Source organism: Arachis hypogaea, chromosome 1 (genome assembly GCF_003086295.3).
Source record: "Arachis hypogaea cultivar Tifrunner chromosome 1, arahy.Tifrunner.gnm2.J5K5, whole genome shotgun sequence".
NCBI lineage: Eukaryota > Viridiplantae > Streptophyta > Magnoliopsida > Fabales > Fabaceae > Arachis > Arachis hypogaea.
In genome coordinates, this window is record NC_092036.1 from 98,938,123 (window position 1) to 98,964,610 (window position 26,488).

A 26,488-nucleotide genomic window follows, 5' to 3' on the forward strand; every position below is an offset into this window, starting at 1 on the left:
GGTATTAAAACGCTAGATTCAAAAGGTCAAGAGTTTAATCCTTAGTGAATTCCAAAATTAGTTTAAGTTTTTAGGAAGATGTTTATTATCCTAATATTCGGATAGCTATTCTAGATAGTATAAGAAATGTTCATTTTATAACTCAATAGTTTATTGTACATATTGTACAAATAGTCTATTGTCTCTTAGTAAGACTCGTTTGTTTAAGTCCCTCTAATTTAGTATTGGCAATGGTAACTCCTGTTTACATCGCATATATGAAATGACATTACTTTATCCTTCGTCTATAATTTGTATTTTTTTTTAAAAAAAAAATGCTTTCATCGAAGGCAGCAGGCGTCGTGTCTTTCCCATCAGCCCGCTACAGAGTTGGTGTAAGATAGAACGATTCACGCGACCGACAAATGTATTATCCAACACCGACAAGAATTAAATACTATTATTAATTATATAGCTTTCTCAGTTCCATGCATCATGCATCTTTAGACATATCCTTTTCCATGTCAAATAAAATAAAAGGTATAACCTTTTCAACTACCAATCAAATACCGTTCAATAGAAATACAATTATGATTTTGTTAGCAACAAAAATGTATACACAAGCTACAACATAACACTCAACCATGCTATTGCAACCTGAACTCGAGAAACGTAGCGTGAAACAATCGCTGGTGACTGCGACCATCGGATTTTGTTTCACAAAAGACTATGGTATCATGCTACCTACAAGATTCTACGTCCCTACAGCAAAAGGCATTCTCTGTTCGGTGCATTCCATTTCGGAATGCTGCCAATAACTTAATAAGAAAAATGAATGCAGGCAGCACCTGAATGGAAATCAAACTACAGCTTTCTTTTCACTTGTTTCATGGATATCGAAATGCATCGTATCAAAGCCCCATACACTCATTCATAGTATGGAGGCGCATCCATGCAGAGATGGACCAATTTCCTCTGGTATTGCCCAAAATATTCACTAACGGCAATGACATCTTCATTCTTCGGATCTAAGGCACGCAAAGTTAGTAGATTATGGCCTATTGAACTTAATTCATCTTCATCAACAATACCCAAGTTGGAAACAATATCTGCATGAATTTCACGGCATGCAAGGATAAACATTGCAGCTGTGTCAGGAATTTGTGCTTCACGAAGAGCTGCCAATGCCTCTTGAAGTGCGCCGGCGGCAACGTACAAAATCAGAGCCCTGCATTGGGTGATTTGAACTCAAATTGAGTGAATGGTCAAATAATGTGTTATGTTTTAAATAATGCAAAGCAATGGTACCTCCAGATATTATGTTCAGTGTGTAGGACGTACCCAGCCCACCTTTGCAACACCCTGCAAGAATCAACTACGAGTCAGAATCTGGAAAGCTCAAGAACTAGACAACAGGTATAGTAAGTTCAAGACACAATATTACAAATACTAATGTGAAATTGTTTTTATCATTCAGCTAGAAACTTGGTAGCTATGCTGCACAGGGTAGTGAGGATTATGACGTCAAATATAGATTACTTAAAACAAAAATGTAGCGAGTTGAAGTTAGAAATCTGTTTCAGAAATGAGTATGAACCTTGCGTAATCTGATCCCTTTAAGTGAGTAGCAGCTAAGGTTGCAGCATCTGCCCAACACCCTGCATCTTGTAGCTGCATAAGAAAATCGAGCATATTATGTTAATAACTTCAATAATTTTTTAATTGAAATCGATATTGCACACACAATCCATCAAGCACCAAAGCCATTGTTTACAACTTCAAAAGTTAACCATAAGATAACATATCTTAGAAGTTGTGCGCATTTGTTTCAATGTATTTGGCACTCTTAACAGTGACTTTAAGAAAGCAAAGCAATACATGAATTGTATTATAAATGCAGCCTCACCTGGGAACATGCTTCTTGGTGTCTTCCAACTGCGCAGAGAAGATGAGTGCCAGAAAGTGATCTGTCAGCCCTCACCATGTTGGCTGCAACAACCTAAAAAATAGACCTGATATTGTAAATTACTGAATACAAGAATTACATTCTTGATGTCAAAAAAAAATAAATCGAATTTTAAATACCTAATCACCTGCATGTGCCAGTTATACTCACCTTCACTGCAAGTTCATTAAGAGACGTTGAAACGGCAGATGAGAGAGCAACAGCACGAAGTGCATTCACATAAAAGTAAGAGCTTTCTGGGGGAGTAGAAAGCAATAAACTAACCGCGGCTTCTAGGTTGCCAACTGACACAAGCCTGGTTGCAGTGAATTCAGGAATTTCCGAGTGAATATATATTTAGAAGGGTAATATTCTTACTCAAACTAGTAAACAAACAAAATTTCAGTTTCAGTCATATAACCGCAAAGTTGCACTCATTCCTACTACTCGCGTACAACTAAATATCGGTTATATATCAACATGGGATGGATAAGACCTATATACAGTGTATTGAACTACTATGATTTCAAATTAGCACATCGAGACATTAGTATGTTGAATTAAGCCATATCCACTCATGTACTCTCAACATGATAATCATCGAAACGAGATATTTACTTACTCATGTATACGTTTCTGTATAGCTTCTTCATCTTCTAATTTTTCATGCCAAGAAATACGTTCACTAGCGCTTTTCCACAGCTCTTCTTGGTCAAAAGCCATCATCCTTAGTTGACCTTGACTCTGTTAAAGAAAATGAAGTCACTTACAAGACCTTGGCACATTATGTTAAAAGGAATCTATTCAAACAACAATTGGAGTGAGGGAAACTAAAAACCAGGTCAGCTGATAGAAACCTAAACGATGAAAGATGCTACTCAGGAACCTATGAGCAACGGATCCTGATGTGAAAGATGCTACTCAGAAACCTAAACGATGGATGTTTTTCAATGACAATATATCTTACCCCCATTTCTTCTGTTTGTTTTCCCTTTGACGATATCCTAGATAGTAAAGATGTCTCGTCATCTTCAGAGATAGTTTGCGCTGTTGGCGCTTTCGGGGGAGGCTTTCGCAGTAACTTCTTCATCAAATGTTTAAGCGCTTGAGGCAGCTGTAACCAAAACAAAGCTTCCGAGAATTCCCCAAATATTGTAGCTGTGAAGGCAAACCTTGCAGCACAGCCTTTATCCACAATAGTAGCATACAACTTGGCTCTCTCATCATCAAGTATGCAACCTTAAGAAATGGCAATATTGGTAAACACCAAAAGCATATATCGTTGAATAGCGAAATTTCAGAATCAGAAAACTCTGCATAAGAAGAGTGATAGACCTTCTTTTCGATATGGTTCCAGTACTTTTAAAAGCATCTCTGGCACCACAGAATCACCAAGAGATGGTATGCCGATCATGTATGTTCGAAGATCCCCTGTAGATGATGGAGTCCCTGGAATATAGTGAGGCCTCTTCTTTATCGTTGTACTACAAGTATTAAACCAAGAAGGTTTAACACCAAATTGCAATATCATGCGTAATGCCTGTAGCATTAGCAAAGATTTACTTAAGCAATAAATAATAATTAACAAGGAGCTGAGACAAGTAAAATTTGACATGCATTTGCAGAAAAGAAATACGAAAACGAAAAACCAGATTAAAATGATGTATACAACCTGTACCAGAAGTAAATAATGGTCCAACCTAGACTAAAGAATGAAGCCCTAATTGTGACTCAAAAGTCAAAACACAAGAATGAAGCATATTCAATTTAGTTTTAATTTTTAATTAGTAATGCTTGTTGAAGATTAAAAGAAACAAAATTTTAAGTTACCAAAGAATGCAATGCATTGAAATTTCAAATGCTTCCATCATTACAAAATCCAACACGAAATAATGATATTCAGCTATGTTGGTAAAACCAGTAAATTAGTGCAGGAATACTACCAGGGCATGTGGTGTGGGAAAGAGTATGGGACAGCATATAGGCATTGACCGGAATCTTTCCTTTATATTTCTGAACTGGGGTGCACGACCAAATCGTTTATCACTTCTGGAGAGAAAAAGAAAAAAAGACCATGTCATTCGCTTTAGATCCCCCGATAATTGAGAAAACAATTATCAACTTCATGTTGCATCAAACCCTAAATGATCTTTAAGAGAACACCAAGTTTTGAAACATAATGAATAATTTGAGCTCGAGAAAAACTATGCACACATGCACTCAAGTTTTAAAAAAAAACTGAGATGCATGATGGTTTAAAATTTCCTCTTTTCATAATTCAGTTGCATCCATGTCACAATAAGATTCTTGCCTCCCCTTGCCACCCGCCCACCCCCACGTGCCAGCAGCACCACAACAGGAGGAATAACTTTTTATCCAATCAAATCAATGCTAAGATAAATGTTTCCATCTTGACCACCAAGAAGCGAAGGAGCTCACAAGTAGAGGGTGGTTCATAAAGTACTTACACATTAATTTCAACAAGGCGAAAGCTACTATCTGCTCCTGCAATGCACAGTACCAGTGGGTCATTTTTATCAGTTCGCAAGGGCAACCAATCAAGTTCCAACACCAGTGTTCCAGGAAATTGTGGTTGCAAAAGTGAATTGGCTAAGGGGTTTGGTGTATCCTGAAAAGAAACATGACAAAATAATTAAAAGAACTGCTCAGTGTGTAAAAACAATAAAAATTCTTTGCCACTTTTTCTGTGTTCAAAATAGCAAATAGCTACAGAAAATCTGCTAAAAAGGAGAAAAAGAAAACATTTTTGATTATATGACAATATTCAGTTTCTTAGTCTTCAATCAATGCCCTGTCAAGACAGATGTTCAATATGAATTAAGCAAAGTTGTGAAAAGGCCGATCATAAGCTGCACAAAACTACAAATATTTATGCAAAGTATGAAATAAAATATAACAATTAAACAACATCTACGATCCAGAAAATAAATTCTTATCATACCAATTCAAATACGGAGAAGGTATTATCATAGAATAGAACAGCAATACGACCACGGGTATGGTCCCCCGGTGCAACAGGAGAAAATTTGATTCTCCGGATTCCTTCTTTGTGTGTGTTGAATGATGAAGAGTTCCCAGTTGTCACGTCCCACCACCTTATGTTCCCTATTCTGTCTCCCATGACCTGAAAAACTAATTTAGTCAAAACTATCATTCACTTCAGAGTGAATTCAGATTATATGTATATACTGAACCAATTCTAAAGTAATGATGTATACCACATAAGGCAAGCGGTAGGCCATTGCAGTAATCAATCCATCTGATGATACAAAGGAAGATGAAGGCCATTTTGGTCTGCGGACAATACTAACTTAATCAGATAAAGCAAGGAAGAACTGCATGTGTGATGTAGCGTATAAACAAAGAAAGGCAAATCAATTCATTAGATCAGAGACTAACCATTAACAACTGCAGAAACAAGAACATACAGGATCTTCTCTTTTTTTAGGATAAAAAAATATACGAGATAAATCATACATGCCTTAACAAGGATTAAATAGGATCAACAGTCAACACAAATTCAACCATCCATATAAAGAAAAACAATTGGGTTGCACCTTTCCCTCAAAGAAAAGGAATTAAGACCTGAAATCTCGAATTCTTCGACCATGTACTTCAAAAACTCCAAGTGCCCCATTTACCAGAGCAAATGCAAAACTTTCAGAAGTGTCTTCCTGAGATCCTTCTGTGCTTGAACCCTCTGATAAGAGAAATTAACTTTCATGAGCCATCTTAATCTTGCACAAAAAGGGGGGAAATCATTGATTATTGACTAGCATCTTTTTGAAAACATCTAAGCAACTCAAGCAAACAACCCACTTGAATCCGGTGAGGAAACCTTTGACGGGTTAGGTGTTTCATCTGATGCTCCAGATGTTTGCTCCTTAGAATATGCACTTTGAGCAGGGTGCGGAACTGTTGGAAGAGTCCATTCCAATACCGTAAATGGAAGAGCCAATGATCTAAGCTACATAGAGACAGCAGAACACCAAGCTAATCATATAGCTTCTACAGTACAGGCATTATATTTAATCTTAACTGATGATCAAAGGAAGAGCACTGCAAAAAATAGGGCTTTGAATTTTCTTTTCTCGAAGAAATAAATAAAATATTTTGTGTTTATCCAAGTTCAACATGCAATTATGAAGGCACTTGAAGCAAAAACTAGGAGTGATGAAGCATGAGCATTCAACTGCAGTGCCAATTTATCAGATCATGTATGACCAAATATTCAAAAGAAAAAAATCAAAATAAAAATAAGAGAGAGAGAGAGAGAGAGAGAGAGAGAGAGAGAGAGAGAGAGAGAGAGAGAGAGTCATGGGTGCATCAACCAACTTACCATGACGGGATTTTTAGTCATTGCCCAAACTTCAACAGGTGCATCACGAAACAAAATTAGAAGATACCTGAAATATGGAGGATATCAAACTACTGAAAACCATGATAGGATCAAAAATTTATATGCTATGAAATGTGGAAGTAAATCAAATGAGAATAATGATTTATAATGAGAGTAAGAAGATAAAATCTGGACCATTGAATCTTACATGAAAACTAAGATTAGAACAAGAAGTCACGATGACTTTTTTAAGTGGTCATGCGATATTTTAATGACTTTTAATCCTAACCATCCTTGTATGGTTATACAGCCCACATTTGCACCTCTCACTCCCACTAAACCATTGTTCTCATATAATACACCCCCTATATATAGAAATAAGAAAGTTCCTTTGCTATCAAGTTTTAGAATATGTGGAGCTTGCACATCTTCCCAACCTACTATTTCTTATTCTTAGTAATCATAGTGGTAGGTCTGAAAATAAAAAAGGATAGAAATGAAGTTTTTTTTTTCTGGAATTTGTTTTTACACTCAAAGTAGTTTAGAACCAACAAAGAAGTAAATCCTGGTGGCAACAAATAACAATTTTGTGTCCCACCTGTTTCACTAAGATCTCAAAGTTATGGAGGATGAATAAGTGAATACACCTGAATTAAAGTATCAGTTTATATAAACTCTAAGATTCATTACACAAAGCATACATACCTGTACTAAATCATGCATACAAGTTCCATATGAGTGTAGATATGGAGAAACAAAAAAGTGGCCAATCAATGAAATTTTCAGTAACTAAATTATTACGAATTAAAATATTTAGGATTCACCTTCCAGATGAAGATGTTCTCAAAGCCCTAATTGGTGCACGTTCAGGCTTTTGCAAAGCCCGGAACATCTTGTTAATGCCACTTCGAAGGCAGGTTACAACTAACTTGTTAATATATCCTCCAGTTTTTTCATTAACCTGAGTTGAAAGCACATACATAACCATCGAAAATGCTGAATATATATATATGCTCAAGCAAAGTATCAAAGATTAATGAAGTACAAATTAGTAAGAATCTTAAAGCTTGTAATTCAAATAGATAATACATAAATTATTACAAAACAAGACTGCAACAGAATGGGACCAAACTCTGTAGGGAAATAAGAAAACAAAAAATATGTACAAATATAAGTGCCAAATTACAATATACCTGAGTATAAGAAAATGAAACCAGTCTGGAATTTCCTAGCCATCGTAGTCCTCTAACAATTCCATTATGTACAGCTAAACTTGTTGCAACAGCATTGGCTGAAACATCAACCACATCTATGGTTCCACTCTGTGTTCCTAAAGCAACCAGAGGAACAGCTACAGCAGGATAGTTTCCTCCACCTTCATATAGCATTATCTCATTGATCAATGCAGAAAACATGGTTCACATAATGAACTTAGCACAATACTATATTTGAACAAATATTTAATTTGGATATAAGTCAAACTAACGGGCCAGAGTAGCTGTTAAAGAAGGAGTTGGTACTGCCAGCATAGTCACTGTTGAAGAAAGCAGCTGAAGCTGTCCAACTAAGTTCATCTGCACTAGTAGGAAAACACACAGCCATTTGCTAGCATTAGTCAACTTCAGCTTTTTTGGCATAGAAAAAAGTAGGAGACTTAATTCATGTAGATCATGCCTTCGCCACAAATATAATTATAGAACTAAATGGCATTACATTTATCACTTTCACAAACATAGCAATGATTGAATTTTATGACTGACAGTATGCCAACAACATCAAAGTTTATATTGTTGAAGTCGTGTCCTCATTTGATGTTTGATCTATCAAAGCACTGTAAACATAGGCTTGCCTTTATTAAAATTTCTTCCTGGTTTAAGATTGAGCTTGGTAGGTGCCTTTTACCATCATTGAGATGCTCCTGTTGCCTGCCTACATTTAGGTCCCGTCCACCAGCAGTATATATATACAAAGTTAGAGTTAGCATCGGAATAGAGTTAATCAAATAAATAAAGAAATGAGTTGGCAGCTAAAAAGGATACTCTACCATCACCACTAAACAAATTCAACTTCTTGTCCTCTTTTTGAGTGTCTACTTGACCTTCAGCAGTCAAGAGCCAGTTCCATACTTTTCCATCATCGGAAATGGAGATCAAATGTATTTTAGAAACAATCGTGGGTTCATCACAAAAATCAAAAGGATTATCAAAGTCCTCGTGAAGGTAAGGAGAACTAGGTGTATCAGAATAATTCTTGCAAACATTCTGAAGTGTGGAATCTGATAGGGATAGAATTACAGAAAGTATTGAAGGAGACGGGACACAGGTTCCAACAGATGGCATTAACTCTTCCATTGAGCACATAAAGTGTGCTTGTTCCCCACTGTAATCACATGCAGATAAGAATAACTTTAGATTACAGGAGACGGAAAGAAAAAAAAAACTTGTGTAAATCAGCATTTTAAGACCATTGACCATGAAAGATGGAGAGATTAGGAGTCTGTAACTCCAATGAGTTGTAGAAACTTCATGAATTATGTGCAGAAAAGGCTTACGATTTACCAGTATCATTTACTGTTACAGACACAGATATTCTGGAAATTAAATAAACCATGCACATTGCACAACTACAGTTGCATAACATGGCCTCTGAAGGGTCAAATGACACCGTAAGTGGTTATCTATATGAGGAGCTACGAGACAGAGCAAATCTAGTATTGAACTACAAAAATAGTACTAAAAAGGCCTATACATATTTAAACAGGAGTTGATTACAAACAACTCAAATGATGTTTTGACAGTGTATATCATAAGTGCATAACTAGAGTTGCATAAATGACTAATACCTATAACTAGAGCATGTTGTAGAAACTAGAATTACCCCCCCTTTTTTTCTTACTCAAACTTCGCTGGACAACAAAAGAAACTCTCGCATAGATCTACCATGTTCTCATTGATTTATTTTGGGCTAGGGATAGCACTACAATAGCCGGCATCTTCAAGGTTCATGCAGGTATTTGAGATACAGTGCTCTCAAATACATGGAGTCCAAGCATGTTTGCCGCTCCAATCAATTACAACAACCAAAATCAACAAACAAAAACAGCGATAGCTAGCACAAGAGATGAAGAAGGCTATTTTATGTTAATAAATAAATAAATTGTTCTATATCCACCGGTGGTTCCTACACATGAATTGTCGAAGCATGTTTCCGTTACTATACTAAAACCACAGACAAAACCCCTAAAAAGTAAAAACTGTATTCGACAATGTAGGTGTGCATTTGCATAAACTTATCAAAGTTGAGATTCAAATTATCCAAATATAAAAGAGTTCGAAGATAGTTAGAGCTTACCGTTTCCTCTTCCATGTGCTGAGCTTGCCATCTAGATGAGCACAGTAAACCCACTCGTTGTTCGGATCAGGCAGCACGTCAAAGAACTTGCCGCACCCACGAGGCAACGCGGAGGAGAAGATCACAGTCTCGTACTGCAAATCAAACACAACAAACTCCCTCGGAAACGTGACAAACAAGATATGCCTCCACTGCTGCGAGAAGGCACACTTCACTGCGTAGAGCGGAAAAGCCGCAGAAGCCGGCGACGGTGTGGCGCCAGGAACGACATCCCTCTCCAGCTTAACCAGCTCGCTAGAATCGGTTCGAATTTGAAGCTCCTTGATCGCGACTCCGTCCTCGCTCTCGCCGTGTGCCAGCACAGAGACCAAGAATCCCTTGAGCCCAATCGCGCAGATCCGCCGTGCATCGAAGGGATCGCGGCGGATACAGGAGAAGTACTCCGGCGAGGCGTCGTACTTCCAGATGCAGCGTCCAGTGGCGGCATTGTAGAGAGAGAGGATGGAAGAACCGGTGATGGCGGCGATGAGGTAGAGGTCAGGGCGGGCCTGGAGCCAGCAGAGGTCCTGGATTGCTAGCTTGGCGTTGTCGGTGTCAAACCAGAGGATCGGGGAGCGGAGACGTAAGTCGAGGAGTGCGATGCGGCCATGGCGGTCGCCAGCGGCGAGGAGGAGGTGAGAGGAAGAGGGTTCGGTGGAGAGGAGGTCGCGGCTGAGGGGAGCAGGTGTCCAGCGGAGAGCGGTGACGAAGGGAGAGAGGGAGGTGGTTGCGTTATTGGTCGTGGTGGAGGAAGCGGAGGAGGAAGACGAGGTAGAGGAAGAAGTAGATGGCGGAGGAGGGATGGGAAAGGCGGTGACAAGCTGCATGGAACGGGTGTCGACGACGGAGATTGAACTGCCGGAAGGGAATGCGAGAAGGCCATGCGGGCCGAGATCTGAGGATCCGAAGTTGTTGCGGCCCGGTGGGCCTGGGAGCATGGACTCCCATGAGGATGAGTCGGAATGCGAGTTAGGGGACTGCGGTGACGGTCGCGGGCTCGCTATCATTCTTCTTCCCTGTTTCTTCTTCTCCGCTTGGCTCACACGGACTACTATACTTTTTTTCTTTTTTTCTTTTTTATTTTTTACCTGACTCTAATGTTTTATTTGATTCACTGATTGGATTAGTTGGTTAAGATCAGAGATGAATGTATTGAAAATACTAGACAAAAATGTGCGAAATTACGTCATATGACTATATGGTTTTTATATGAATCAGATTAATGGTCAGTTTAGTCAAATTTTTATTTTTTTTAACAAATAAATTATCAAATTTGGCTTTTAAAAGAGGGTTTCTAAAAGAAAATAATTATTGGAGTAAGGCTTCTGCATTAACTTGTCAAATAAAGGGAGACACTTGTAGTTTGTAGAAGACGACATAAATGAAATTGTTCAAGAGTTTACATGCAACAAATTAAATCAAACAAGTCATTAGTAGAGTGTTAAACACAATCCACCAAAGTTGGGTTATAAAGTACTACGGTACTTTATCAACCTCGTTTCTTATGAAGTATGTTTACACAATTTTAGACATCTAAATATTCTTTACTAGCCGTGTAAACATTTTATAATACATTTTTTTATTTCGAAAATTATTTTAATTTTAGAGAAAAATTTTTTCCTCTTCCTGAAAGATCTAAAATAACATTTTTCTTTCGTCTATTTATATAATGCACATTTTTTTATAACTTTTAAAAAAAAATTTTAATTCATTTTAAATTTTTTTGTTGACTAATATTAATTTTATCTATTTTTTAAAAAAAATAAATTATTTTTATAAAAATATTCTTTAGCAAAAATTTTATTTTTTGTCATTAAATTTTGCTTACCAAAATACTTTTTAATAAATTATTTTTTATTAATTAAATTGTATTTTTATCAAAATATTTTTAAAAAATTAATAATTAAATTATTTTTTTCTAAGATACTCTTAAAAAAATTTTAATTATTAAATTATGATTTTACCAAAAATTTCGTTAATAATTATTTTTATATTTTACTATTAATTTTTTTATATCAATATATATTATTTTAACATTAAATAAAAAAATCTTACCACTATTAATATGTATAACAATTAATATATATTGATATCGAAAAATAATCTTACCAATAATTTTTTTTATTACATGGCCTAGGTACTCAACTTGTGTTTTTCCAAAGGAGCATTTAGAGAGTTTGGCAAATAGGGAATGGTGCTTGAGCACGCTTAAGACATACACCAGATGATGTAGATGAGACTGCCAATCAGCACTATAAACCAAGATATCATCAAAAAAGACAAGGACAAATTTTCGTAAGACCTCAGAAAAGATGAAATTCATCAAACACTGGAAGGTAGCAGGGGCATTAGTCAGACCAAATGGCATAACGAGCCATTCGTATAAGCCCTAGTGTGTCCTGAAAGCTGTCTTAAAACAATCCTCCGGTCTGACACGAATCTGATGGTACTCCGAGCGGAGGTCGAGTTTAGAGAAGAATCGAGCACCAAACAATTCATCGAGTAATTCGTCCACCGTATAGGAAAGGAATCCTTGATGGTGGCATGATTGAGGGTCCGATAATTAGTGCAAAACCGCCATGAACCGTCTTTCTTTTTCACCAACAGCACGGGCGAAGAGAAGGGGCTAGTGCTTGGCTATATGATGCCCTCGGCTAGCATCTCAGCGACGATCCACTTAATCTCAGCCTTTTGGCTATGAGAATATCGGTAAGGGCGGACCTTAATAGGTGTCGTTCTAGGCAACAAGGTAATGGTGTGATCATGTACTCTCGGCGGGGGCAAGTCTTTTGGAACCTGAAAAACAACGGAGTAATCCCGCAATATAGTAGCCAAGTCGGGCGCCAAATCAGAAGGTAATTCCAAAAGAGGGGGGTGTCTGTAACCGGTTCATGGAGCTGGAGTGTGTACATTTCCATAATCTCATCTGTTATGTGCAAATACCGCAACTGATAAAATTGTGTCGGGGCCGGGTTTGCATATTTTTCACCCTGCAAAGTAACCATTTCAGCCCCAACCATGAAGGTATTGAATTTTTTCCTGTAATTTACTAAATGGGTGTCTAGTGTCTCAAGCCAAATATCCCCTAAAATCAGCTCCTCACTAGCAATAGGAAGTACGAAAGCCGATATAAGGAGCAAATGATCCTGAATAGAAACAAGTAAATCACGAACCTCACCCTTGCATTGGAGCAAAGTACCATTGCCCACCTCAACCTTGAATCTTGGGGAATGATGAACCGGCACTGCCAGGCGTCGAACCAGAGCCGGGTGGATGAAGTTATCCGAACTGCCACCATCCATGAGGACGCGGATGTCCCTGCCGTGCACCAGACCGCGGAACCTAATCGACCGTCGGGCAGGGATGCCAGCCATGGCATTGTACGAAAGGTGGAGGGGCTCGACCCTGTCCTCAACTAGTACCGGCGAGATTTGGTCCACTTCAGAAATCTCAAATGCAGAGTCTTGGTCAATAGGGACTTCCTCTACAATTTGGATCAGAAAATAGTGCTTGGAAGCACATTTGTGGGAAGGGGAATAGCGCTCGTCACAGGTAAAACAGATGCCTTTTTCTCGCTGAAATTATATTTCCATTGGGGTTAATTTGCGCATTGTGTTAGGCTTTGGAGGAGTGGGGAGCAGTGGAGGGTTTTGAGGCGGTGGTTGTGCAGGAAAAACGATAGTGAGTGGTTTGGGGCTAGGGTGGTGGTAGGTCGAGCCGGCGGTTGCGGTGTCTGAGCAACGACAGAATGCCAGCGTTGGATGTGGGGCAGAAACTTTTCTTCGAACAATTTGGCAAGAGAAACCGCTTGCAATGAAGAGATCGGTGAATGGGCTTTCACCTCCCGTTTCAGTTCCGGATGAAGACCACCCACAAAGCAATCCAGAAGCAAAGCATCATCTAGAATTTTTTTTGATACAAATTTGTATCAAGAACTAGAGAGAATTAGAGATAATTAGAGAGAATAGAAGAGAAATTCCTAGAATTAGGGCCAAAGAGAAAAAATAGAGTTTCCAATTACACCATGCATATCCTACATTATTACATCATACTCCTAATTATAGTATAATTCTCTTATTTTTTCTATGTTTCTCTCACTCATTCTTAGTCTCTCTTATAAGTTAAAACTTAAAACCAATTTGTTATTCTTCACAGATTAATTTATCTGATTAATTTTATTAAATAATGAAAATATTAAATAATAATGATAATATTATAATTAACAAATTATATTAATACCTAGAAATTAGAAAAAATACATTTAGTGCCTATAATAATAATAATAATAATAATAATAATAATAATAATAATAATAATAATAAGGTGTTATTATCAATGCAACCATAGTGTCACTTTAAATTAAAATTGAAAACAACCATCATTTTCCATCTTTACTTTTCACAAAAGAAGAAACAAAAATCTCAGCATATTATACCGTGGAAAGCTAGAAAAGGAAGTGATTAGTGGAGAAGAGAAATACTTTTTTTATGCATGTTCTACTAAAAACATGCCCAACCACTCATTTTTTATTTTTAATATAATATTTAAGCACTAGCATATAAACAAGAAAATATATTATTAATTATTTTCTAAAAACATTTAATATTATCCTGTTGGATGTAATATTAGTATGTTTAATTTGCTTGGTGGTGATGGTGGAGAGAGTGAGTGAAGTAGCTTTCATAGCTATATTTGTCTTTAGGCTTGGTACGGTGTTGCCTATACCCCCGCCATAAATACCATAAAAATGAAATTGAAAGGCACCAAGCATTTGGGGGACTACAATTACATACAAACCCTTCCTCACCACTCATCAATTATGTCATATTGTTTATTCTTATGACATCCATATGAATCCATGCATGATGCATATTTTCCATCTGTTCTCTCTCTTCTTGCCCAAGTAAAAACTAAAAAGTGAATTTTATGGTGTTTATAGTTTGGTATCTAAATTTTGTTTAATTTAATTTTTATGATACATTTTAAATATTTAATAATTATTTATTTTTATATTTTTAAAATTAAATATTAATTTTATTTTTTTTAATAAGCTAGACAAACACTTTTAAATACTATAACAATCAACTAATAAAAAACACTTAACACAAAATCAAACCAAAAATATCTTTAGATATCTTTTTGTCCACATACATATGCATACACTTGGCCTATGGGCAAAGCTTTATGTGAGTAGAACATTGTTGAATTTCCATAGAAAATTGAGTGTACTTAAAATGTTTATTTGATTCAAACAATTATATTTATTAAAATATACACATAAACATAAATAATCAATTTGAATTGATAAAATGATAAATTTATTCTGTTTATTTATTTAAATAAATATTAAAAATTCAAATACAATAATCTATTAATGAATGATAGATATTTTTAAATAAAATTCAAATTTTAATTTATATATAAGAATTTATATATCTTCTTTTTTGTGCTATTAGAATGAAAAATTGAGAAAATAAAAGAGAAGCTTAAGTCTTGAATTAGCACATCCTTTTCATTTTTTATATTTTAATAATATTTATCGACTATTAACTTTAATAATATAATATTTTAATAATGTTTTTTATTTAATGAGAGCACAATTGATATATGAAATTGTTTGCCGTTGGAGAATGGAGATTAAGGATGGTAGCACTATTAATTCGTGGATATTTATCCCATCTTTATCTGTTTAGGGTGGATTTTTAGCAGAGATAGAACAGAATTTAGGTAATATGATCTTTATTCACTTTTACTATATCAATACATGTAATATATATAAAATAATTAATAATATTATATTATATTTAAATTTTAATTTTAATTTATATTATATATATAATAATAGTTATATAAATTTTAAAATTTATTTTTATTTATTAAATTTTAATAATTATAAAAATAAGTAGAGATAAAACGAATATCTATAAAATCGAATTAAAATTCAATTTTTTACTACATACAGATAAAAAAATTTTATGCAAATTATTATAATACGATGTGAAATCAAGTAGGACAAAAATGTAAAAGCTGGCCCTACCTATTCCATTACCACCCCTATTCCAGATGCTGTAATGGATTTTGTAACAGAAGAGCAGCCTCACGGATAAAATTTGAGCTTGTAAGCAACCACATGGATATTTTGGAATGAAGCAGATGATGGTTGAAAAATGTTGCATATACATTAAGCAATACACAAGAAAAATAAGATTCTCTGATATAGTTTATATGTATTCCATCATTACCGTTACTACCAATGTTATTATATAAATAAAAAATAATAATAATAATTAATTATAAAGAGCTTCCGACAGTGAGCATGCTTGCTGGTTGGGGGATATTCACCTGAGAAACAACAAAGGAAACTGACTTATTATGAGCAATAATGATTATGTGCAATGCCACAAACTTTTTTTCCCTTAGAATAAAAATATCTCTAGGGCCTTTTAAGTTTTAAGAAAGTTAATTTCTAAAAAATTAAGGTAAAAAAATTATAAAATAATAAAATAAAATGATTAATTATCGTTAAAATTATGGAGATCACTTTAATAAAGACATTAAAAATATTTTTTTAAGATGTTTTCATATTATTATTGGACATCTTTATTAAACTGATTAATAATTTATTTTTTAATAAACCATAACAAAATCGGTTTATAATAATAATAATAATAATAATAATAATAATAATAATAATAATAATAATAATAATAAACCCAATTATCTGTCTTATAATTATTACAACCGATTTGATCCGATCGAATTACATAATCTAAACTGAAAAAGATAAATATATTCCTAATTTTTTGTTTTGCAAACATTTAAATCTCTAAAAATTTAAAAATACAATTAAATTTCTAAAAAAATAGATTTATTGTTATTGTTATAAAAAATCGATTTTATTCTAATTTCTTAACAAAATTAAAAATTAACCGATTCATTAATACGTTAAATAATAATATTTAAGCGTCTTTACAAAAAGATGTTTTATGAATCTGTACGAGAACTTCCCCTAAAATTATAACTTTTATGGTACTTGAATTCTATAACCGTAATTTTAGGACGATTAGATTTTTATTTTTGAGTGAGTTTGATTTTTAATTATATTAAATCAATTATATAACAAAGAGAAAATGAAAATAAATATTTAACCTTATTTTAAAAATTAACAAAAATAAATTGACACCGCCCACCTTATAATTATCCAATTATCCATTAAAAAAAATCTTTGTTATTTTTGTCATTTTTTTCTTTCAACCATAACATACACTATTGTTAAATTAAGTTGGATTGATTTAATGGTTACTTCACTAGTCCGCTTCAACAAGTATCGGAATTCAAATACTGTATTGTGTATGCAGTAATTCCATTTCGCAACGAATTAATCTTTAGTGCGACGGGTTAAAAAATACTGTGAGAAACCAAGCAAAAAATAACATGCACCATTATATTAGATGTATGTATGTATGTATGGTATTGGAATGGATGAAATTAGGGTAGACAAAATAGCATCCCTTTATGAATTATTAATATGATATTGTTTCCTTTGTGGAGTAATACAAATTGAAATGTGTACTTGGGGGAAGTGTGAAGAATCTAAAAGTACCAAAGATGAAAGAGCAAAATAAGCAGTGAGAGGGTGAGAGAGAGAGAGAGAGAGGGGATAACACTACACACTAGCTAGTGTTTGTTGAAACATTAGGCTTTAATTTTAATTTGGTGGAATGCAAGTACTGTACCATAAAGGAAAGGAAAGAAAGGGGGAAAAAAAGAAGAGTGGGGATGGTGAAGGGACAAAAGTTGTTACATAAAAACTGAAAAAGGATCATAGCTTTGTACAGTGTGTGGAGTGGGCATGTCATAAGAAAGATGAGATTGTGAGAGAAGTGGGGAAGGCCCATGCCAGCACCAGTACTTGTGCTAAAAGCCTGTTCTCATCCACATAAATCATACATATATTCACAAAATATTACTTTTTTTTTTATAAAAAATCACTTGAATCCAAAACTTTGTCATCTTGCTATGTCAATATTTAATTTAGATAATTACTCTTGACAAATAATTATATATTTAATTATTCTGATATATAGTTAAAGTTTTTTCATAAAAGTAAGCTTCTGAATGTGCATTAAATAGATGAGTATTTCTCAAATTTTATAATTCTATGAGAATAACAAAATATGATAAATTAATTCTTTAAAATTTAATTCAAATATAATATTTCATATTTAATTTATAGAAATTATTTCATGTGTTAAATACATATGCAGTTAGACTTAGTATATAATAATATATAAGAAAAAATAATTCATCCTCTAATTTTTTTTAAGAATATCTTTAATTTAGTATATCAATATGTTATTAAAGAATAAATTAATGATAAAATTTAATGTAAATAAACTTTTAAGTTTCATTAAGTCAAAATCTGAACGTAAGTATTTTAAAAAAACCTAAAATTTATTTAAATTTAGTATTTAATTCACGGTTTTTTTTTAACAATTGTGTACTTTTTTTTACCAAATATAGAAAAATTCGAATCTGCAACTTCTTAGATGAGTATGAAGAGATTATATCATTTGAATTATAACTCATTGGCTTTAGTAATTGTGTACTTGCAAGTAAGTAATACAACAACAACAACAACAACAACAAAGCCTTATCCCACTAAGTGGGGTCGGCTACATGAATCAAACGACGCCATTGTGCTCTGTCATGTATCATGTCTACAGAGAGACCGTTTACATGTAGATCTCGTTTGACCACCTCATGGATGGTCTTCTTAGGTCTTCCTCTGCCTTTCGCCCTTTGTCCATCTTCCATCTCATCCACCCTCCTGACTGGATGTTCTATCGGTCTTCTTCTCACATGTCCAAACCACCTGAGACGCGATTCAACCATCTTTTCCACAATGGGTGCTACTCCAACTCTCTCCCTTATATCTTCATTCCTTATTTTATCCAATCGCGTGTGACCACTCATCCATCTCAACATCTTCATCTCTGCCACACTCAGCTTATGTTCGTGCTCTCCTTTAGCCGCCCAACACTCCGTACCATACAGCATAGCCGGTCTTATAGCGGTGCGATAGAATTTACCTTTAAGTTTTAAAGGCACTTTTTTGTCGCATATAAAACCAGATGCACTCCGCCATTTTGACCAACCTGCTTGGATCCTATGATTTACATCATGTTCAATCTCTCCATTATCCTGTATGATGCACCCAAGATACTTGAAACTTTTAACTTTTCGTAAGGTATTCTCTCCAATTTTCACCTCTATATTGGAGTTTTCCCTTCTCAGACTGAACTTACATTCCATATATTCCGTTTTGCTACGGCTTATGCACAGACCATACACTTCTAGAGCTTCTCTCCATAACTCCAACTTCTTGTTTAGGTCTTCCCTTGACTCTCCCATAAGGACGATATCATCGGCAAAAAGCATGCACCATGGCACAGGCTCTTGGATGTGCTCTGTGAGTACTTCCAAGACTAATGTGAAAAGGTATGGACTTAAGGATGATCCCTGGTGTAATCCTATACCAATAGGGAATTCCTCTGTCACACCACCTTGAGTCTTCACACTAGTTGTGGCCCCATCATACATGTCTTTAATTGCCCGAATATATGCGATCCTTACTCTCCTCTTTTCTAAAACCTTCCATAAGACCTCTCTTGGTACCCTATCATACGCTTTTTCCAAATCAATAAACACCATGTGTAGATCCCTTTTAGTAATAAGATTCTAAAATAATATAAATATAAATATAAAGAAGAAAAGAGGACTTTGCGCATAGTATTTATTTATTTGCAGGGCCTCAGGGCTTTGCAGAGACGTACCCCTTTACTCTCATCAATGTCTTCCCTGCACATTCATTGCAACCCTTAATCTCCACCTTATCAATTATTAATTTATTATTTTACACTCACATGTGTTTCTACTTTATGTGATAGTTTTCACTAGTTAAATTCATTTGCTAGAATTTTAAATTGATGATAAATCTCATCATGCAACTTAACTTCTTGTGGTATATACAAAACCATAACTAATTATGCGTTATAAATTAGGTAGTTAAGTATTGATTTATGAACTTCATTATCAAATAGTAATGTATGTTGATATAATATAAGATAGGCTTTGTTTAATTTTGTGATTTTCCTAGTAGTGTTCATTCATTGTGGTTGATGAAATAAATAATGAGTAATTTTTGGATTTTGTTTTGTCATTTTGGTAGTAGTGTGAGATAAAAAGAGGTAGGAGTGTAATTATGCAAAGGAAAGAGGAATTGATAATGCATGTAACCAACCCAATATTAAATACTAGGGCATTGTGGAAAGGAGAGGAATATTAATGGACTTTTATTATGCAGGTACTTTTTGATAGTAACCTAACTCTCCTATACACTCACTCACTCAACTCTCAAGCCTCCAGACCCCACCTTCCCTACTCATTTGGTTATGGTGATGGGGTAAACCAAAACAAGCACAAGAACCCCCCCTCCCCCTCCTCTAAATTATTGGGCCAAGAATGACACCAACCTAAGCTAACCCTACTACTACCCTCAAAGAAAACAGCATTGGGGAATGAAATTCATAACCCATTCATACCACAAACTTTTAGGAGGTAACTGTTTTAGTATTGGTGTATAATTACTAGCAAAGTAGGAAGGAGGGGAGATAGATAACACTTTTGATTTTCTTATTTATTTATGATTCTGACACATTGAAAATAGGAGACGGGGGTAATGTAATGTACTAATGTAAAAGAAATGGTAAAGCTATATTTTTGGAAGAGGAGGGTAATTGACCCATCAAGGGGAAACAAAAAAGAAAAAGCAAAAGAAAACAAAAACCCTTGCAATGTAGAGAGAAAGAAAGAAAGAAGAGAGCACTTGCTAATTGCTATTACCACTGTGTGTCTATAGTATTGTTATTGTTATTGTAAGCTCCTCTCACTCACTCCCCAACACTACAACACACAAAAACTCAATTATTTGTGACCATTTTTCTTCTTCTTCTTCTTCTTCCTTGGCTTTCAACATGCCACGCCCAGGGCCAAGGCCTTATGAGTGTGTGAGGAGAGCATGGCACAGTGAGAGGCACCAACCTGTTAGAGGTTCCATCATTCAGCAGATTTTCAGGTTCTCTTCAAACATCTTTGCTTTCTCTTTCGTTGCATTTCTCTTTTTTGCTCACTCTCTTCTCGTGCACACCATGTGTTTGATTAGGGTCGTCAACGAAGCTCACACCCCTGCTACCAAGAAGAACAAGGAATGGCAAGAGAAGCTACCCGTCGTTGTTCTCAAGGCCGAAGAAATCATGTACTCCAAAGCCAATTCCGAGGTTTCCCCCTTTTCTTCAAAAATAAAAGCTTGTTTTGGAATGTGGGATTCCTTTAGATCTTTCCACTCTTGCTTAGTTTTTGCTGATTTCGTTGCTTAGGCAGAGTACCTGAATCCTGATACCCTCTGGGAACGCCTCAATGACGCCATTAACACCATCATAAGGAGAGATGAGACCACAGAGACCGGTGACCTCTTGCCCCCATGTGTTGAAGGTACTCAAGTTTTCACCTTTCTGTATGGGTCCACTTCTCAGAGTTTGTGTCAAAATTGGATTTTTATGTGTCATTTAGGGGGATATATCATATCTGGGACTGTAGAGTTTTGTGCACTTGATATTAGTGATTTTGAGCTGCCACTGATGTGTGATTTTGTTCTTTTGGTTTTCTGGGTCCATTCATTCCTGTTATGCTCTTCATCAGCTGCACTTAATCTGGGATGCAAACCTGTGAGGACTTCAAGAAGTGATAGGCACAATAACCCCAGGACATACCTTTCTCCAAGAACTCAACACCCTCCTCCTCCTCCTCCTCATCCTCCTTCTGGTCCTCCTAGGCCTGTTGGGGAGAATCCTTATGCAAGGGTATCAAGTTCTGCCGTTTCACAAATTCCTCTGTCAGATTCTAGAATCCATGCCCAGCAAAATACTAGGATGATGGGTTCACCTAACTACCCCTTCTCAGAGAGTTTCCCTTCTGGTCATCACCAGCATTTGGCAATGGAGACCAAACCCCAATCAAACTTTGGTTCAGTTTACCCCTTGTACTACGGATATGAAGCCAAAGAGCCTCAACTAAGGACAACCACCGTCGATAACTCGGGTCCTGAAACTATTTTTGTTGGCAGACCAGTCATTACTCCGGTCCCCGAGCCATCTGGAATTGGTTTGTTGGAAAACTTTCCCTATGGTAGATACCCCCATTTGCCAAACAGAGCTGGGAAAGAAACTGTTGTAGGCATGACGGAGGGATTGCGAGACACGGAATGTGATTTATCCTTGAGGTTGGGTCGGTGTTTTCATCCATGTTCAAGCAGCAAGAATTGTTCAGCATATGAAACAGAAGATGCTGGTTTAGGAGCCCCTCAAGGGGGCACCAAGTTTAGTCATCTATCATTGCAGAGAAATAAAGAGTTCTGTTTTTATCCTAGAGAGACATCTTATGGTACCATTGGCCCCAGTTCTGCCAGATGTAATAGAGAGCGTGAATATCAGAACTTAGAGGCAACTTTACGGAAGCGAAAAGCACCTATAGGTAACAACGAGGAGGATGGGCAATTTTGCCGGCATCTAGGAGTCCCATCGAATCAGTTTACCGGTAGAATGCAAGGACCAGGTTCGTAGACAGTCTTTTTTATTCGTATCCTGCATATGCATTTGCAAATCTAGATGATATGATCCAAAATGTTGTCGAATCCTCATTTGTAGAGACTCTTTGGATGTGTAGCTCTGCTTGTGAAAAGTTTTAGAAACTGGCTTGAGTTGCTAATTGCATTGCTGCAAATGTGAACTGTATATAGAATCTTAAGCTTGCTTTGTTTAATTTCTGCTTGCCTTGGATTGGCTACCAAAGATCAAAAGTAAAGAGAATGTCATGTGAACTTTTGAAATGGAGTGCTTTAAAGAAGTGGTCTAATTCAAATTTGATGCAGAGCAATAATGTGACAGATGAATCAATGTTTTACTAGCTATGTGAACCAAACCTCAGAGTTTTCGGATTTCCGCAGGATCTCAATTTGGGTCTCCAAAGGGGTGTGTGTGTTTTTATACCAAAATAACTAGTATAGAACAAGCTTGAGACATCGTATAACCCAAATTACCGACTGCTTAAACCTTTGGTGCATGAAAACTCTTTGGAGAGATCTATGCATTTCATAGCCTGGGCAACTTTGGTTTGACATTAAACATGTGTGATGTTGTGTGGGCCACATTACAAATGCACTCTTCTCCTTATGAAGAATGCTTAATCATTCGCCAATTTTTATGTTTGTTCATCCAAAGTTTTAGGGTCATTTCATGCTCAAAGTGTAACAAGCTTTGACATGTTTATAATGATATATTGGAAACTTTCCTGCTGAATTCAAGTTTAACCTTTTAGTTCTTGGAAATCAGGTATGTATCAACCACTGCAATGAAAATCAAACAAGTATTATCATGACTTGTTAAAGTTGATGAATCCCAAAATTCAAATAAATAAAGCTAAGATATTTTATGTTGTAAGAACTAATATATGATTTGAAAGCACATTATGTTATATGAAAAATTGGGCATGCATGATGCACTATTTAACCAATGGGGATTTTAACCAGACGTTTGGTTTTGTCAACGTCATGGGTTGAGTGTTGTAAGTGTTCCACATTATCATGTTACCTGTTGTGTAGCTGTCACTGCAATGTACTGCATGACGAAGTTGTCGTGATTAGTATAGGGAGTGTAGAGAGAGGCATATACGACAATTCTTATCGATCAAAATACTAATATCTATGGCACTTGTTTCGTGAGGATTGATGTAACATGGCACTATCAACGCGAATGATGCGAGCATTCAGGTTCCTCTTTGGTCCTCTCTGCATTTGATTTTTTTTTTAATAAATATCGAAATTGAATTTCTTCCATCATGCATGACATGCGTTTCTAACAACAGATTAATGAGACAATAACACCCTAAAATAATGCTTAAACATTCTTTCAAAATATTAAATAAAGTAAAAGAAACGAAAAATATCATGTTTATATACATATTTTTTATAAGTTTAGTAAATGTCATTACTCTCTGCCAAGAAAGATAATTAATTTTTCTTTTATTTAATACTTAAGAGGGTATTTAAAATGATTTGATATAATGATGATATACTAATATTGTTTGACTTTTGTTTTTGAGCGGCGTTGATTTGGCACCTTTGCTTGTGGTTGGTGTTCCCCAACCATAAGATTGTTCATTCTTGATTGTGGTGTAGAGAACTCCCACGACTTTCTGCCAATGTGCAAAATCATGGCTTAGCTGATGTGACATTCGCATTAATAATCATGTTACAATCATTTAGAATTTCATAATCAATCAATTATTCTGTTACATTTAAATAAAATAAATGAATAAACAAAAGTATAGTAATAAAAGAATAAAGAATGTCAAATTTGAGCCAGTTTATGGATTGGGTATTTTTCTTTAAATAAAATCTTAGAGGGGTAAATAACAATGGATTCATAAAAGAATGATATAATTTCAGCTCAAACAATTTAATCATTTTAGAAACGTATCCGGTGTTGTAAATGAGTACATAATAGTCTTGTATGAAAAATGAAGATGCCGTTTTTTTTTTTTACGGTATCCCTCAATCCGGCAGGTCAAAAGTCAATGGGTTACTGTATAAGCAAGGTTGGATTCAAACTCTCGACAATTAAGTAAATTAATGAGCTCACCACTAGGCCAATCCAACTTAATTAGATGCAACTAGTTTAATATAGTTAACTTTTACATTTTATCATTCTATGGAACCATTGGGTGATATTAATACTGGGGGATTATACTAAAAATTATGTTCTTAATGCCTAATCTCAGCATTGCCGTATTTTATTATTTATTCTTATTATTTTTTTGTTTGTACCAGGCTATTTATTTATTTATTATTATTAACCAAGTATTTGTTTTGTTTTTGAATGGGTTACTAGGGAAATTTTTATTGATTTTTGATAGGCCCACTAAAGGAGGCCCAGGGCTAAAGTAGCCCGCTAAAGAAAAAAAAGGCATAAATAGTGTGTATAGAAATCAACTTAGTTTGGTCCAGTAGTTAACTCACTCGTCTGCTTAAATAAGTATCAAGAGTTTAATTTTGTCTTATACATACAGTAATCTATTCGTCAATATCAATTTATTAGTCAACAACAAACTTTTAAATGACTTGATTTTTATTGTTTAGGGTTCATGAGTGAGCATGATTACCCAGCTAGTTAATTCAAACATGAATAGTACTGCTTGAATCTTATGAGGAATCTCATAAGCACTTTCCAGGGGGAGAGGGGTTGCAAGCCATGTGCCTTCAAAATCGTATGCTAGATTTTATATATATATATATATATATATATATATATATATATATATATATATATATATATATATATATATATATATATATATATATAGTCGTGATTCTTCTTACAATTATAAGATATCTATTTATAGAGAAATTTTATTTGTGCATTAAGAATATCCTTTAAGACAACTGGGCACACTATCTGAGTAGGATACACGGGGAAATAAATATTTTAGGAAAAGTATATGGAATCAACTCTAAATCAATGAAGAATGGAACAACTTAGTTAATTATAGATATAGTTATTAGTTTTATTTATTTATGATTTAAAATATTGGTTATTAAATGTTTCACCACATTTAAATTAAGAGAAGATACGTTCAGTATCATTGCAACGTGAATCATTGAAACTGATTCAATTAGCTTCCGTCTCTTCACCTTATTTTTCTCTCCAGATGTCTAAAACATGATAAATAAAAAATAGATTCAGAACCATCCAATTACAAAGAAAAAAAACATTCTAATATCTAGCATAAGTACCATCCACGTAGAAATTTTAGATTCACTCAAAAGTATTTGACTAATTTTTTACTAGAACCATCTTAGTTCTCTAACATTATTGAATATTTTAATATGTTTTTTCTACATACAATAGTTAGAATATTTATAATATAGAAAGAAAAAAAAGTTGGGATAATAATTTTATTTTTAATTATATATTTATGTATAAATATATATATTGTTTAACTCATTTTTAATATTATTTTATATTTAAATATAAATTTAATATTAATGATTAATTTTAACAATTAATTTTAATCAGGTTGAATTTTTATTTATCTTTCCTCAATCCTCATGTATGTACTCTTTTCAATATACAATAAATCATTGCACAAGTTAAACTATAGCTAGGAAGTCCAAAAAAAAAAAAAAAAACTATATATAGACACGCACACTCAGTTTGCATGAAGTTTTAATGGTATAGCATGTACGATAGAGAAAATTTCCATTATTATTGTAAGATTGTGCTATTCATTAATCCTGTTAATGTTGGATTTTGAATATAAATTTTCCTTTTACCATTTAAAATCAAGCACTTGTTGTTCAGAGTACAAAAATCATCAGATTAAGCATAGCTGTCTGATTGATGGTGGATAATCTAATAATAGTGTGTTTCCACGTTAGGGTAACTAGCTATTTTGGTAGATTAGTCATCTCTCTCTCCTTAATTAATTAATTGCAATCAACCTTGTTCAAATTTCTTTAATAATAATAATAATAATGAATTTAATTAAGAAACTATTTTTTTTCATTCAGTATTAATTTTTTAAATTATTTTTTATATTAAATTCTAAATCCTAAATTTTAAATTTTAAATTCTGAATTTTATTCTTAAATTTTGAATAAAAAATAAACAAATCATGATAAAAATATTAATTAATAAAAA

At 34.6% G+C, this 26,488-nt stretch overlaps 2 protein-coding genes across 6 annotated transcripts; one reads left to right on the forward strand and one right to left on the reverse strand.

Moving 5' to 3' along the window:
* Positions 1-494: 494 nt before the first annotated feature.
* Positions 495-10,851, reverse strand: LOC112701868 (uncharacterized). 3 transcript variants are annotated; one of them, XR_003810934.2, is made up of 21 exons: positions 9,636-10,851; positions 8,329-8,663; positions 8,134-8,213; positions 7,771-7,858; positions 7,478-7,659; positions 7,109-7,245; positions 6,285-6,351; positions 5,765-5,912; positions 5,531-5,645; positions 5,164-5,239; positions 4,887-5,069; positions 4,393-4,553; positions 3,868-3,973; positions 3,260-3,464; positions 2,892-3,163; positions 2,547-2,668; positions 2,073-2,240; positions 1,886-1,978; positions 1,577-1,650; positions 1,288-1,341; positions 495-1,207 (listed from the first exon to the last, which is right to left on the reverse strand). XR_003810934.2 is itself a non-coding variant. In XM_025752660.3 (21 exons), exons 1-21 carry the CDS (start codon positions 10,679-10,681, stop codon positions 907-909), a joined length of 3,987 nt encoding a protein of 1,328 aa, XP_025608445.1. In that variant the 5' UTR covers positions 10,682-10,851; the 3' UTR covers positions 495-906. The 3 variants fall into 3 exon arrangements, 2 of the variants coding, with proteins under 2 accessions (XP_025608445.1, XP_025608437.1); XM_025752660.3 differs by having other exon boundaries at positions 2,096-2,240; positions 3,868-3,970; XM_025752652.3 differs by having other exon boundaries at positions 2,096-2,240.
* A 9,554-nt stretch (positions 10,852-20,405) lies between these two features.
* Positions 20,406-23,591, forward strand: LOC112701882 (uncharacterized). 3 transcript variants are annotated; one of them, XM_072200445.1, is made up of 5 exons: positions 20,406-20,811; positions 20,899-21,013; positions 21,113-21,227; positions 21,435-22,346; positions 22,439-22,697. In XM_072200445.1, the coding sequence occupies exons 1-5, from the start codon at positions 20,711-20,713 to the stop codon at positions 22,477-22,479; spliced, it is 1,284 nt and encodes a 427-aa protein (XP_072056546.1). In that variant the 5' UTR covers positions 20,406-20,710; the 3' UTR covers positions 22,480-22,697. The 3 variants fall into 3 exon arrangements, with proteins under 3 accessions (XP_072056546.1, XP_029143541.1, XP_029143542.1); XM_029287708.2 differs by lacking the exon at positions 22,439-22,697 and adding an exon at positions 23,123-23,591 and having other exon boundaries at positions 20,408-20,811; XM_029287709.2 differs by having other exon boundaries at positions 20,411-20,811; positions 22,663-23,089.
* The last annotated feature ends 2,897 nt before the right edge of the window (positions 23,592-26,488 follow it).